At 35.3% G+C, this 12253-nt stretch overlaps 5 protein-coding genes across 6 annotated transcripts; 1 reads left to right on the top strand and 4 right to left on the bottom strand.

Annotated features, from left to right (window-relative positions):
• Window positions 1-1375: 1375 nt before the first annotated feature.
• Window positions 1376-4133, bottom strand: LOC105217136 (adenosine kinase). Of its 2 annotated transcripts, XM_011192007.3 has the most exons (5): window positions 3989-4133; window positions 3856-3927; window positions 2599-3082; window positions 2357-2527; window positions 1376-2296 (listed from the first exon to the last, which is right to left on the bottom strand). In XM_011192007.3, the coding sequence occupies exons 2-5, from the start codon at window positions 3870-3872 to the stop codon at window positions 1931-1933; spliced, it is 1038 nt and encodes a 345-aa protein (XP_011190309.2). In that variant the 5' UTR covers window positions 3873-3927; window positions 3989-4133; the 3' UTR covers window positions 1376-1930. The 2 variants fall into 2 exon arrangements, with proteins under 2 accessions (XP_011190309.2, XP_028898812.2); XM_029042979.2 differs by lacking the exons at window positions 3856-3927; window positions 3989-4133 and adding an exon at window positions 3152-3278.
• A 1860-nt stretch (window positions 4134-5993) lies between these two features.
• LOC105217110 (40S ribosomal protein S12) lies at window positions 5994-6961 on the top strand. Its single transcript, XM_029042524.2, has 3 exons — window positions 5994-6153; window positions 6349-6483; window positions 6550-6961. The coding sequence occupies exons 1-3, from the start codon at window positions 6137-6139 to the stop codon at window positions 6815-6817; spliced, it is 420 nt and encodes a 139-aa protein (XP_028898357.1). The 5' UTR covers window positions 5994-6136; the 3' UTR covers window positions 6818-6961.
• On the bottom strand, window positions 6711-8783 carry LOC105217116 (zinc finger MYND domain-containing protein 10 homolog). Its single transcript, XM_011191964.3, has 6 exons — window positions 8497-8783; window positions 8187-8434; window positions 7858-8123; window positions 7648-7799; window positions 7137-7579; window positions 6711-7083 (listed from the first exon to the last, which is right to left on the bottom strand). The coding sequence occupies exons 1-6, from the start codon at window positions 8695-8697 to the stop codon at window positions 7029-7031; spliced, it is 1365 nt and encodes a 454-aa protein (XP_011190266.2). The 5' UTR covers window positions 8698-8783; the 3' UTR covers window positions 6711-7028.
• A 353-nt stretch (window positions 8784-9136) lies between these two features.
• LOC105217133 (Golgi reassembly-stacking protein 2) lies at window positions 9137-10994 on the bottom strand. The gene has a single exon (XM_011191985.3). It carries the CDS (start codon window positions 10805-10807, stop codon window positions 9332-9334), a length of 1476 nt encoding a protein of 491 aa, XP_011190287.1. The 5' UTR covers window positions 10808-10994; the 3' UTR covers window positions 9137-9331.
• A 437-nt stretch (window positions 10995-11431) lies between these two features.
• Window positions 11432-12238, bottom strand: LOC105217100 (probable prefoldin subunit 6). Its single transcript, XM_011191944.3, has 2 exons — window positions 12046-12238; window positions 11432-11922 (listed from the first exon to the last, which is right to left on the bottom strand). Exons 1-2 carry the CDS (start codon window positions 12116-12118, stop codon window positions 11618-11620), a joined length of 378 nt encoding a protein of 125 aa, XP_011190246.1. The 5' UTR covers window positions 12119-12238; the 3' UTR covers window positions 11432-11617.
• Between the last annotated feature and the right edge of the window lie 15 nt (window positions 12239-12253).

Genomic DNA, 12253 nt, shown 5'->3' with positions numbered 1-12253 from the left:
CATCAGGACCGTCAAGATTGAATTTCTTCTCGTCTGAAAAAATGACGTATTCCCACTCTGCATATACTTTCGATCAAACGCCGACCTCGTCTCTTCGACGCCCGATCGTTTTCTTCCATTTTATGCCTCCAGTTTCTCTCGCACAAGGCACAAGGTTTCGTTTGGTCACAGAAAGACATAATTTATTTTGTATTTGTGCACATGTCCACCAATTTTTGATGGCTTCGTCACGAATTCGGCCTTTAACACACAAGCTCAGCTTTTTGTTACCTTGTGGCATGGGTCTCTTACCACAATTTTCGCGCTTTGTTATTACATATAAAATTTGAACACCGATCTCAGATTTGAACACCGATCTCAATTTTGAGTGCAATTTGTCGATTCGACAATTGTTATTCGTAATTTTTTTTTCCAATTTGCAAAGCCGTTAGCGTTTTTCTCTTCTCATGTCTTTTTTTATTTTAATTATCCAAATATCCAATTATAGTTGTAAATTATCAATATTTACTCGTACAATAAAAAAAAGTTGGAAAAATTTACAAAAAGTTATTATTCTTATTCTCAAAACGACTTGCGTTTAATCAAATGTATCTTTGCTTAGATAGACAGATTTTATTTGAGGATCGCACTACGACCTACGGTCTATTGTCTCTTTGTCTTACGTCTCTTTGCTTATTGACTTTTCACATTTATAAAGTCGCCACTAAGTCGAGATCAACGAGTGTAGCGTTAGAACTATGGTCACTTAGAATATCATCGCATACATTTCTTAGTTGTACATTACTTATAATAGGAAAAATTTCAAAAATTTTAAGTGCGTTTATTCAAATGTCTATGACTGTAGATACATACCTCATATTCGGAATTTTCAACTTCCGGTGGACTTTATGCTGTTTATATCGGTTAGTATGTGAGATATCGTAGCAAAATTAAGTAAACGTAAAATCTTGGATATAATGTAGCTTGGTGGCAAAAATACTTGAAATTAGTCCTGAAATAACCCAAGCTCCCACATACTATATATAATGGCTTTCATTATTTTAGTGCATTTAACGCCGAATATACATACAAATGTGTCAAATTGTGTGTTCTTATAATAAATTTACATAACTAAAATGCGAGAGTATAAATGTTCGGTTACACCCACACTTGGCCCTATATTGCTGGTTCACATTACATTCACCCGGTCAATTTATTTTGTAAACCACTATTGAATAACTTTATTGTTTTGTTAATTTATTGCTGTTGTGTATAATCATTTTCAAATCGTCCATCTGAATTTTTCGTTAAACACCTTACACATAATTTATGAACAATTTCAAAACTCGTTAAACAAATATAACGTATTTTCCAAAGTAATTTGAAAATTAATGCCTTAATGCTTAAAAGATTGACAAATCTTCAAAATTAAATTTATTGTCTTTAAATATTTTTACTTTTACAATTATTAGAATATTGAAACAAAAAATGTATTACAAGATTCTATAAAACGTGTTTAGTACTTGTGAACCCATATAACTATATGTCATTCCCATACACCCATTTTAGTAAAAAACATTTCATAAATAAGGAAATAGCCCAAGAAAATCCAATAAACAAGTTAGATACATACAATTATTGTTAAACTGTTATTTCCAATTTTTATTAGTTAATTTTCATAATTTTGTAAAGAAGAAGATTCATTTTTATGCACCCTCAAGCGTATTGCCATCAAAATCACTTATCATGATAATTTTATTGCTTTTCTGCAATTTAAATTCGTGCTTGCAAGGTGGTTGCGTTTGTTATAGGCATTAGTTTAAACAAGAAAATAATTCGTACGTGGCTCTTTAAGTAGTATAAAAAATATTGTTTCCGAAGCATGCGAATCGACGCAAATTAACATCAACAAATTTGTTGTCTTTTCACTGATTCCCTGTAAATTTTATGTTTATTCTTTGAAATCAGGTACACCATCGAAAGTGCAGCCACTACGCTGGATAATTTGTCTTGCCGCCCATATACCAGAACGTATGCAAATGCCCAGTGGCTTCTTTTGTATGTACTGTGCCAAAAAACCACCAACGAATGCGTCACCAGCACCATTTGTGTCAACGATTTCGTTGGACTCCAATCGTTCAACTGGATATTCTTCAATGGAATTCTCTTGTATAAGCAATACGGGTAGATGTCCCTGTGTCAACACCACTATACGTGGTCTATTGGAATTCTGTTTCGGCAAAGCCAACATTTTCTTGCCAATCTCCTTCATATCCTTGTCCTCCCAACCCTGTGCAGCGGCAAATGCCTCCGCTTCCTGTGGAAATAAAAAATAAATCAATCAACAATTTTAATTTCATACAACAAAAATAGCTACCAATTCATTGCCGAAGAGTATATCTACATATGGTAATGCAGCCATTAATGGTTCCTTGAAGAATTGCGATAAGAATGGTGCACTCAGATTCATAAGGAAAGTGCGTTTGTGTTTGTGCGCATGTTGGGCAATGTGCTGAATGCTTGGTGGGCTAACCGTAAGGAAGAAACCCTGTAAAATATATCATAAATATGAAATTAAGCATGTAAGCAATATAAGGGAAATGTATGTAATACACCTACGGATATATAAAAATATTCTGCATTGTCTACGAGTTTTTGTTTTTCTGGTGTAAGCAAATGGTCTATAGTAAAATGATTGGCCGCTGCCAAATTGGCGCACAATGAACGATGTGTGCCGGTAATAAGAACACCACAAGTGCCAGTCGGCGCGTCATTGGTGCGCTGATAATGTACATCCACACCATTGGAACGTGCGCGTTCATCTAGAATATCGCCATAATTATCATGGCCAATACAACCGAAGAACACAGCCGTATTCGGTTTCTGCAACATCCACTGGCATACGCGTAAGGAATTCTGCACCGAACCACCAGCAATAAATTCAGCATTATACTTCTCCACTAACTCATTGTAGAGAGGCATATGCTTTTCCGCAGCCAATATCGCATCGTTTGGCTTTAGATCGTATTTTTGCAAAAAATGTTCATCCACAGTTGCTGAAATATCGAGCAATGGGTTTCCGCAACCGACCAAAATTCCTTGCCTGGAAAAGAGACCTTCAAATAATTAGAAAACAAGATGAAAACAATTATGAAATCACTCAAATATTTACATTTGTATGCACGTATGTAAAATTTTCAAATTTTCAAAAGTTTCTTTCCGAAAATACGTTTGTACTGACATAAGAATACCCAATAAGTGAATTCGAACTTATTGAAATTCTAATTGGAAAACAATACGTGTGAGTAAGTGAATTCGAACTTATTGAAATTCTAATTGGAAAACAATACAATAACAATTCGATAACGCATAGCTACACACATATTTACATTATCGGATATGGTGTGTAAAACTATGTTGTTGTGATAATTTCCGGTCGCGTTTTACGAAGAAGATCAATTATCAGTCAGTAATCTGTCTAATGACGTCAAACTAAAATTCCAAAACGCGCTGAACACCTTTTGAACCAACTCAAATAAAGCTGTACGTGTTTAGTTGATAATAATATAATGAGAAAGCAGAAGACAAATCTGATAATAAACGAATGTGTTAACTTTACTTTTAAACAGACTTGACCACATACATACAGATGTGTGCATATAGTTATTTATATTTATGAACCTCTGAGCTCTTGTGCATTCTATTGTGGGAATCGCGCTTATCAGTTCACACAAATTACTGTAAAGGGCACCAAAAATGTTTAACAGAAACATACATACAAACATACATAACTTAAACCGAACATTAACATTTCAGTGTACAAGATTAGTAATCTTTGTTAATCCTTAGAAATTTTACGAAATTTATTTGACATACCTTAACTGTTCGCTCATTATGTAAATAGTTGCAAATGTCAACCGTTTTATATAGTTACAGCAGTATCACAACCTAAGTGAATATTATTTATACAAAAAATTTGATTCAGAAACTAGAAAAATGATAAGCGTACTGCGAGTAAACCGTCCAACTTGACTACACGTTTACCCATGGAAGGGAGAAAGTAATTAGAAGGAACCGCTAAAAACACATGGCACTTGATGCCGCTGTGGTGCTCTATCGTGGCAAATACAACACAATCTTCTTCATACCTACACCAATGCAGACATAAGCATTTGCATAGGGGTATATGTTCAGTAGGAATGTTTTGTCATGTTTTGGCACAAACTGTCAAGCTGCTGCTGTGTGTTTGATTTGTTTGTAATTTATGTTTGTAAAAAATTGTTTATTTCGGGTATTTTGGTTCACTCGCCAATATTTTGATAAAAAATTGTTTTAAACCTAATTAAACTGCTTTTCCCAAGTAAATACCGGTTGCAAAATATACTTAAAAATCCATCAAGGTCTAAAAAATGGCAACACATTTGGCAATAATGGTCAACAAACAGCTGTTCTCTGTTGTCAGATTTGGTTCTAATGTGGATGTTACACTTTGAATTCAGAGGAACGTCCAAAGGTGATTTATGAACTGTATTTAGCCATATTAAAAAAAAAATAATTAATTAAATAATAATAGAAATGGAATCTTTAATTTTAGAAAGTGAAGTATTATCATAAGATGAGATCAATCAACATCTTTTTTCATATAGTTTTTTATATCTCATTTATAGCATTCATTGATAAATACAAAATAAAATTATAATACACCTCCTTTTCTGAATTATAAAGGGTGATTTTTTAAGAGCTTGATAACTTTTTTAAAAAAAAAACGCATAAAATTTGCAAAATCTCATCGGTTCTTTATTTGAAACGTTAGATTGGTTCATGACATTTACTTTTTGAAGATAATTTCATTTAAATGTTGACCGCGGCTGCGTCTTAGGTGGTCCATTCGGAAAGTCCAATTTTGGGCAACTTTTTCGAGCATTTCGGCCGGAATAGCCCGAATTTCTTCGGAAATGTTGTCTTCCAAAGCTGGAATAGTTGCTGGCTTATTTCTGTAGACTTTAGACTTGACGTAGCCCCACAAAAAATAGTCTAAAGGCGTTAAATCGCATGATCTTGGTGGCCAACTTACGGGTCCATTTCTTGAGATGAATTGTTCTCCGAAGTTTTCCCTCAAAATGGCCATAGAATCGCGAGCTGTGTGGCATGTAGCGCCATCTTGTTGAAACCACATGTCAACCAAGTTCAGTTCTTCCATTTTTGGCAACAAAAAGTTTGTTAGCATCGAACGATAGCGATCGCCATTCACCGTAACGTTGCGTCCAACAGCATCTTTGAAAAAATACGGTCCAATGATTCCACCAGCGTACAAACCACACCAAACAGTGCATTTTTCGGGATGCATGGGCAGTTCTTGAACGGCTTCTGGTTGCTCTTCACCCCAAATGCGGCAATTTTGCTTATTTACGTAGCCATTCAACCAGAAATGAGCCTCATCGCTGAACAAAATTTGTCGATAAAAAACATTTCGAACCGAACACTGATTTTGGTAATAAAATTCAATGATTTGCAAGCGTTGCTCGTTAGTAAGTCTATTCATGATGAAATGTCAAAGCATACTGAGCATCTTTCTCTTTGACACCATGTCTGAAATCCCACGTGATCTGTCAAATACTAATGCATGAAAATCCTAACCTCAAAAAAATCACCCGTTATAATGGTTGAAATTTTTTTGAATTTGTTGAAATATAATATTTCCTCTATAATTAATTACAAACAAAACACTACGAAAAGTTTTGTTTTCCTAAATAAATAATTAAATAACAATATTTGACAGCTAATTTTAGCTGAAAAAATGGAAGGTATTAATTATATTAATATTTTATATGAATGTAGATTTTATAATTAGGTCACAATAGCTTTTAAATACAAACTGTTTCATATTTATTCACTATACGCTATATGGCACATGGCAACAATGCATTAACCCTTGTTGGTCAGCCACCACTGAAGTGTAATTTGACAATTCGATTTATTGAAGTTGGTTGCTAAATTGACACCTCCTTTCTTTCCGGTTGTCAAAAAGGTACGAAAGGAATGAAATTTCTTAGCCGAATAAAATATCAAATTTTATTGAATTTAATGGGGCACATCATACTTATAAGACAATTTTTGTTCTATTATTTCAGTGCAGAGACGACACATTTAGTTAAACATGGCTGACGTTGATGTGTAAGTAGCAAAATAATTGTTTATTCCAAGTCTTACAGTAAGCCATAGTACAAGCATAAAGTCAAGCAATAGTTTACCTATTAGCGTTACTACCATTTAATAAAACTTTTGCCTTAAACTATGCTGCTAAGAAGGAATATATTCTTTATGTTTTTAAATGTTTTCATCTGTTCATTAATATCAATATTGTTATAGTGATGTGCCCTCCGCTGCTCCAGTCATTGGTGACAAAATGGACATCAATACCGCCTTACAAGAGGTGCTAAAGAAGTCACTCATCGCTGATGGTTTGGTGCATGGTATTCATCAAGCTTGCAAAGCTTTGGACAAGTGAGTTTTTGCAGTATTTCTTGTTTACGAATTTCTAATTTATTATTCATTTGTTTATATTGACAGGCGCCAGGCTGTTTTGTGTATCCTTGCTGATTCTATGGATGTAGATCTATACAAGAAACTCGTTACCGCACTCTGCCACGAACATCAAATCCCACTTATTCGTGTCGATTCGCACAAGAAATTGGGTGAATGGTCTGGTCTGTGCAAGATCGACAAAGAAGGCAAACCACGTAAGGTCAGTGGCTGCGCTGTTGTCGTTATTAAGGATTTCGGTGAGGAGACACCTGCTTTGGATGTTGTGAAAGAACACTTGCGCCAAAATAGCTAAACGCACTGTGTGTGTACTATTTTTAAATAACTTACCAACAAATTAGTGATTTGTGACAGTAGATGACACGAAATGCTAAAAACGTCGTGTTTATTTGAGCAGTAAAGTTCTTTTATAAATAAAAAATACTACAAAGTGAAAAAATAGCGGTATTTTCATAATGAATTACGATTTAGTAAAAGTGGTGCTTGATTAACGCGTTGTGAAGTGTCTACACTTTAATGCAGTTCTTTTTGTGTTGTGGCCAGTCCTCCTGTTGACATTTCCTACAAAATACGAGCATTATATATGAAAGTTACATAAAAAGGAATAATCTTACTTTGAACAGTAGTAAATATCTTTACAATTGGCGCATTTTTTCACTGCATTACTGGCGCACTTTCCACATTTTCGCGCGTTTACGCTTTCATTTTCAACATTATTGCTGGCTTGTGCTGTTTCTGTAGTTTTTTCTTCGATCTCGGCCAACAAATCGGTATTATAAGCAGTGTTCAAACGTTTAGCAATTTCAAAAATTTTATCTTTATCAGTGCACAAAAAGATTTCTTCTTGCTTTTGTGCTACGACGGGAAATCCACCAATACGTTCTGCCTCAGCAATGAGTTTTTCACGTATTTCCGGTAATTCTTCAAGCACTAAATTAGTTTTACGTTTTTGAGTCTCACTTGGATTACTAGTGATCCCTAAATTGCAAAGATACTGTTTTAACTCAACTAATGGTGGAATTTGATCTAATAGAGTTTCTTGTAGTAGTCCCTGACACTGAAAGTAGTTAGGTTGAATTCATATGTTAAAATGTTCATAATATAAGCCCTTATTTGCTACAAAACCTTTGATAGATGCTTCCTGCGTTCCTCGTTTAACTCATATGACGCCATTAAAGATTGGTTAAATAGCAATTGACGCATGCAGAACCAAGTTTGTGCTTCATGTTTAGATATCTTCGTAATATCAGCGCCCTCGACTGTTAACCATTTTTCATCTGTAACAATGTTTACTTTACTACGCAATGCTAGATAATAAGTATAAATAGAGATTACCGATAAAACGCTGTATGCCTTTGTCGGTACGTCTTTGCCATGGACGGAAGAGCAGCAGGTCTGCCATTAGCCAAGGTACATCGTGTGTTACCAACATGCGACGTGAAGCGCTTAACGGTATTGCATCTGCATGTTCTGCCAGATAGCACAAGATTGATATGCAACGCATGCCAATCTTATAAATCAAATCGCGCTTTTGCCGCTCCAATTCCGACAAAACAGCCTCATCAACATCAAGCCTCGATTGGTTTTCATGATAGCCCATGCTAATTTAAACGTGTAAAAATATTTTAATTATTGACTTTAGTGGTACAAAGCGTTGTTTATACCTGACCAAACCGATTACTTGTGCCACAGCCAGTGCACAATAGTCAACCAAATCAATAGCTGCATCCTGCAACGCTTCACATGCGCTCACATGAAAGAGCGCTGTGTCCAAGAGTGAAATTACAGCGCCTTCATGGAAAAGTACGGTGTAGATGAGGAAAGTCGCTTGCGGATTGGGATCAATCTCAATCAAGTATGGTAACACACGTGTCTTCCACAAGAAAACACTGTAGGCTTCATGTATGAGTATCTGACACGATGAAACAAAAGCTTTGCTGTTGTACAGTATTTATAATAGAATATATCTCAAACCTTCAACTTGTCACGTGAAATAAGAAACTCTTTCACTTCTTCCTCACGATGTTCGCTTGCTTCGAGTATTGCTTGTTGACTCAATTTTATAATCATCTCATGTAGGTCCAACCATTTTGCGCTACCTATATCGACCAATTGAAATGGTCGTATACTCTCGATAAAATAAGAAATTTCTTCGGGAAAAACAAAATTAGCCATATTTCTCAAGCACGTTTACTCTGCTTCGTTTTTTTTTCTAATGTAAATTTTAAAGAAATGAAAATTCGTTTCCGTTATTGTTTGATCGTTTTAGTTTATTATAATGGTTTTCTCCAGGTTGCTAAGGTGATTATTAAGCTATTATGTGCCTGCTCACAAGAACTGGTATTTTCTTCCAACGTTTTGCATGCATACATTAATACATCATCCACGGGTTCCCATGGCAGTTGCGGAACGCAGGCAGAATGGTTGTTATTTATAATGATAACTTCTGTGTATGTATGTATTTAAATAGATACAACTATTGCATTAAAAACTCGATCTATGGAATAAAACTACATTTATATAGCTTGTTTAAATACATACATATTCTATTTAGCAATCAATATTATTTCAAGATTTCGAATCCATTTTGCACATTGCCATTTACATACATATATAAATTTAATAACTCGTCTTTTATATAATATTACTAAATAGTTTGTCAAATCGACTGTAAATATTGTTGACCTTTATAAACAATAAGCAAAAGCATAAAACATAAAACACAAATATACATACATAAAAGCAAAAAGTTTAGTATGAAGTAGATAAAAATTTATATAATATTTGAAACGAGGTTCCTTGTATTCAACTAATTACCAAAGGTCTGTTGTATGGGTTGTATGTGTGACACGGCGGTTGTTGGCACATTTGTTGGCTGTGGAGTGCCGTTAACGTTTGCATTGGATTCTGTTGCCGACTGCTGTACATACATTTGTGGTGGCATAGGTGTGGACTGTGTCGGATAAAGTCCAGCTGCAGCTTGCATTTGTGGATAAGTGGGCACTGTTTGAGCTGCTGGATATGATAATGCCATTGGCGCAGTCATATATTGTTGTTGTTGTTGAGTTGAATACATGGGCACAGTTGCTGTGGGTACGTATGGTGCTGGTTGTGGCAATGTGGCCTGTGGATACGGCAACTGTGTTGCGCCAATAGCAGCAGTTTGTTCATTAGATCCCGGTATAAACAAGCTTGCAGGTGGTGGAACATTAGAAACGTAGAACTGTGACGTTTGTGGATTGGCGGCAGCAACGGGGGCAGGACTCTGTGTGCCAATGGGTGGTGTGATAGGGGATGTGTTGTTCCCTTCACCATTATTCTGTACTGGTACAGGTGTGGCTGTGTTTTGTATTGCATCAAAACCAGTACTGGCTGCTGTTGTTATCGCATCTGGATTAAAATATGTTTGAAAAACGCTTGGCTGTTGTGAAGTTGTTGTTGCTGTCGAAACTGCAATGCTGTTAGAGCCTTCAATTGGTTTTGCCACGTCCGTGGGCGCATTAGTTTGTGGTGGTTGTTTAAAGGTGTTTGTTAAAGGAGGAACATAAGGCAGCGTAGGTGCTATAACTGGCGTTATGGTTGTTGCAGTCGGTGGTATGGTGTTCGCTGTATTTGTTGGTATGTTCACGGGTTCAATCGTAGTGGGCGCTTTGATGACAGAAGCCACTGCTTGCACTGGTATACGATGTAAATAACCATAACCAATTCCACAACCCAATGCACCCTCGCCTCCCCAATTACAATTTGGTTTTATCGTTACCTCACGACATGCATCGTCATCAATATTGTAGACGTACATTTTAAGCGGCTGTTGCTCATGTGATTCAATCAAAGTGAACAAATCATCGTTTTCGTGTCGTATAGCATCCGCTCCGATAACGTAATCCGAATATGCACGTAAGCCAGCAATTTCAGCTGGCGAATTGGGATGTACTTCGAGAATGTGCCATACGTTTTCATTTGCACCTTCAAATGAACAAAAACGTATACTCACACCTAACAAACCTTGGCCACCCCAAGTTTTACTTGGAGTTAACATAAGTTCTCGCACTGTTTGTGTTTTGCTAGAGTACACCGTTAATCTTACAGGTTTGTCAACATTTTGACGCAGCAATTCCTTTAACATGTCATTATCCTGATCGAGACGTGTACCGGCTATAGCTACAATAAAATCGAAGAAGGCTTCTAAGCCTGCCTTTTGACCCGGAGAATTATCCTGTACTTTTAGTACATGGTATCCCTCAGTGCCACCGCCCGGAACCTCTACACTATGGCTTGAACCCATTTTGTTTGATGGAGAAGGGTGTACCTTTTTCAAGCTCTCTCACTACTTAGTATTAGGAAATGAAGAAAAAATATAAATCTTTGTATTTTTTTATAATTCTGTTCAGATTTACGTATAATTTTCCAACTTTATGAACACTGTTGGGAAGTCTTTGCGTGGCACAATCAAATAATAAGCAAAGAATTCTAAAATTTTCCCCTACATGTCAAAGTCAAACGTTGCCATACAATGGAAAACGCTAATAAAATGTATAAATAAAATTCTGATATATATTAATTCACCACATCTTATAGTAATCAAACGGCTAATTCGTCTTTAGTTTAATTTTTATTTTTACTTTTGAAGAAAAAAAAATTAATAGAATATCTAATAAATCCAATCGTTAAATATTAAAAGACCAATTATTATTTTTATAACAGTGGTATCACCAAATTTGTGACAATCATTTCCAAATGACGTGTACCCGTACAAAACAGCTGAACAAATAATTCTTATTTGCAGGAGTTTGTATTGCATTGTATGTTTGAATCGAATAATTAACCACTGTGTGCAAATATAAATTACTACCGAGAGAATTCAGTCTGCCTCCAATCAGTTGAAGAGTTCTTTACAAAAACATTAACCTGGGGTAGAATCAACACATTTTTTAATATTCCATAAATAAACTCAAAGTTTTAAGAATTAAATAAAGTACTTAAATTAAAATACGGATAAAAATGCTGACAACCATTAATCTTGATGAGTTATGTATTTCTTTTAGATCATCTGCAGTTTTCGGTTTTATAAATGGTTGGTGTTCTCTACTTATTCTTATTTCATTGCTGCTGCAACTTGATATTGTTGTTGCAACTTTTGTACTGTCTCACGATGCTTTGTCATATCTTTTTCCATATTCTCCAATGTATCGGTTGAGCTTTTCAATTCTTTCGAGATATATTCTATACGTTTGCCAACATTTTGACGTGATTCCTCCAGATCCTGCTTCACTAAAACGGGTCCATATAACTTGTACACTTTATTATCGGGACCAAGGAGATTTAATTCATCCAGCACACATTTATTCTCATTTAATTGCGATTCAAGAAGTGTACGCTGTTTTACCAGTTTAACACAGGCTAAAAAAATAAATGATTTTATAGTTTAACATTTAAAAACAAAATCCATAAGAATGTATACAGATGTGTGTGTTTATATATTGCTGTGAATGTGTCACCTCGATTTGGCCGGCGAAAACTTACTTTTCTGAAGATTTTGATAAGCTTCTAGCTCTGATTGTAATTTCTTCACCAACGCAGCGCTGTTTTTATCCATTTTTAAGAACTATTTAATAAATAATGTATTCAAATTGATATTTTTTGAAACAGTTGTGGATGAAATTGCAAATCCTAGGACCACACGAGTTAATAAAGCGGCGAATTCTAAAATAAATGTCAAAAAACAAAGCGA

Source organism: Zeugodacus cucurbitae, chromosome 4 (genome assembly GCF_028554725.1).
Source record: "Zeugodacus cucurbitae isolate PBARC_wt_2022May chromosome 4, idZeuCucr1.2, whole genome shotgun sequence".
NCBI lineage: Eukaryota > Metazoa > Arthropoda > Insecta > Diptera > Tephritidae > Zeugodacus > Zeugodacus cucurbitae.
Note: the sequence above shows the minus strand (reverse complement) of the source record. Positions and strands in the feature narration are given on the sequence as shown.

Excerpts from the sequence above, each read along its gene's own strand:
- LOC105217136 (XM_029042979.2), bottom strand. The coding sequence starts at position 3,222 with ATGTCAGTACAAACGTATTTTCGGAAAGAAACTTTTGAAAATTTGAAA. Across the intron at positions 2,528-2,598 it reads CAGAATATTTTTATATATCC|GGTTTCTTCCTTACGGTTAG; the intron begins GTAGGTGTATTA and ends TATATTTTACAG. Across the intron at positions 2,297-2,356 it reads TACTCTTCGGCAATGAATTG|GAAGCGGAGGCATTTGCCGC; the intron begins GTAGCTATTTTT and ends TTATTTCCACAG.
- LOC105217116 (XM_011191964.3), bottom strand. The coding sequence starts at position 8,697 with ATGGCTAATTTTGTTTTTCCCGAAGAAATTTCTTATTTTATCGAGAGT. Across the intron at positions 7,800-7,857 it reads AGGCATACAGCGTTTTATCG|ATGAAAAATGGTTAACAGTC; the intron begins GTAATCTCTATT and ends ACATTGTTACAG. Across the intron at positions 7,084-7,136 it reads GATATTTACTACTGTTCAAA|GAAATGTCAACAGGAGGACT; the intron begins GTAAGATTATTC and ends CGTATTTTGTAG.
- LOC105217100 (XM_011191944.3), bottom strand. The coding sequence starts at position 12,118 with ATGGATAAAAACAGCGCTGCGTTGGTGAAGAAATTACAATCAGAGCTA. Across the intron at positions 11,923-12,045 it reads TTATCAAAATCTTCAGAAAA|CCTGTGTTAAACTGGTAAAA; the intron begins GTAAGTTTTCGC and ends TTATTTTTTTAG.
- LOC105217133 (XM_011191985.3), bottom strand. The coding sequence starts at position 10,807 with ATGGGTTCAAGCCATAGTGTAGAGGTTCCGGGCGGTGGCACTGAGGGA.
- LOC105217110 (XM_029042524.2), top strand. Across the intron at positions 6,484-6,549 it reads GCTTGCAAAGCTTTGGACAA|GCGCCAGGCTGTTTTGTGTA; the intron begins GTGAGTTTTTGC and ends TTATATTGACAG.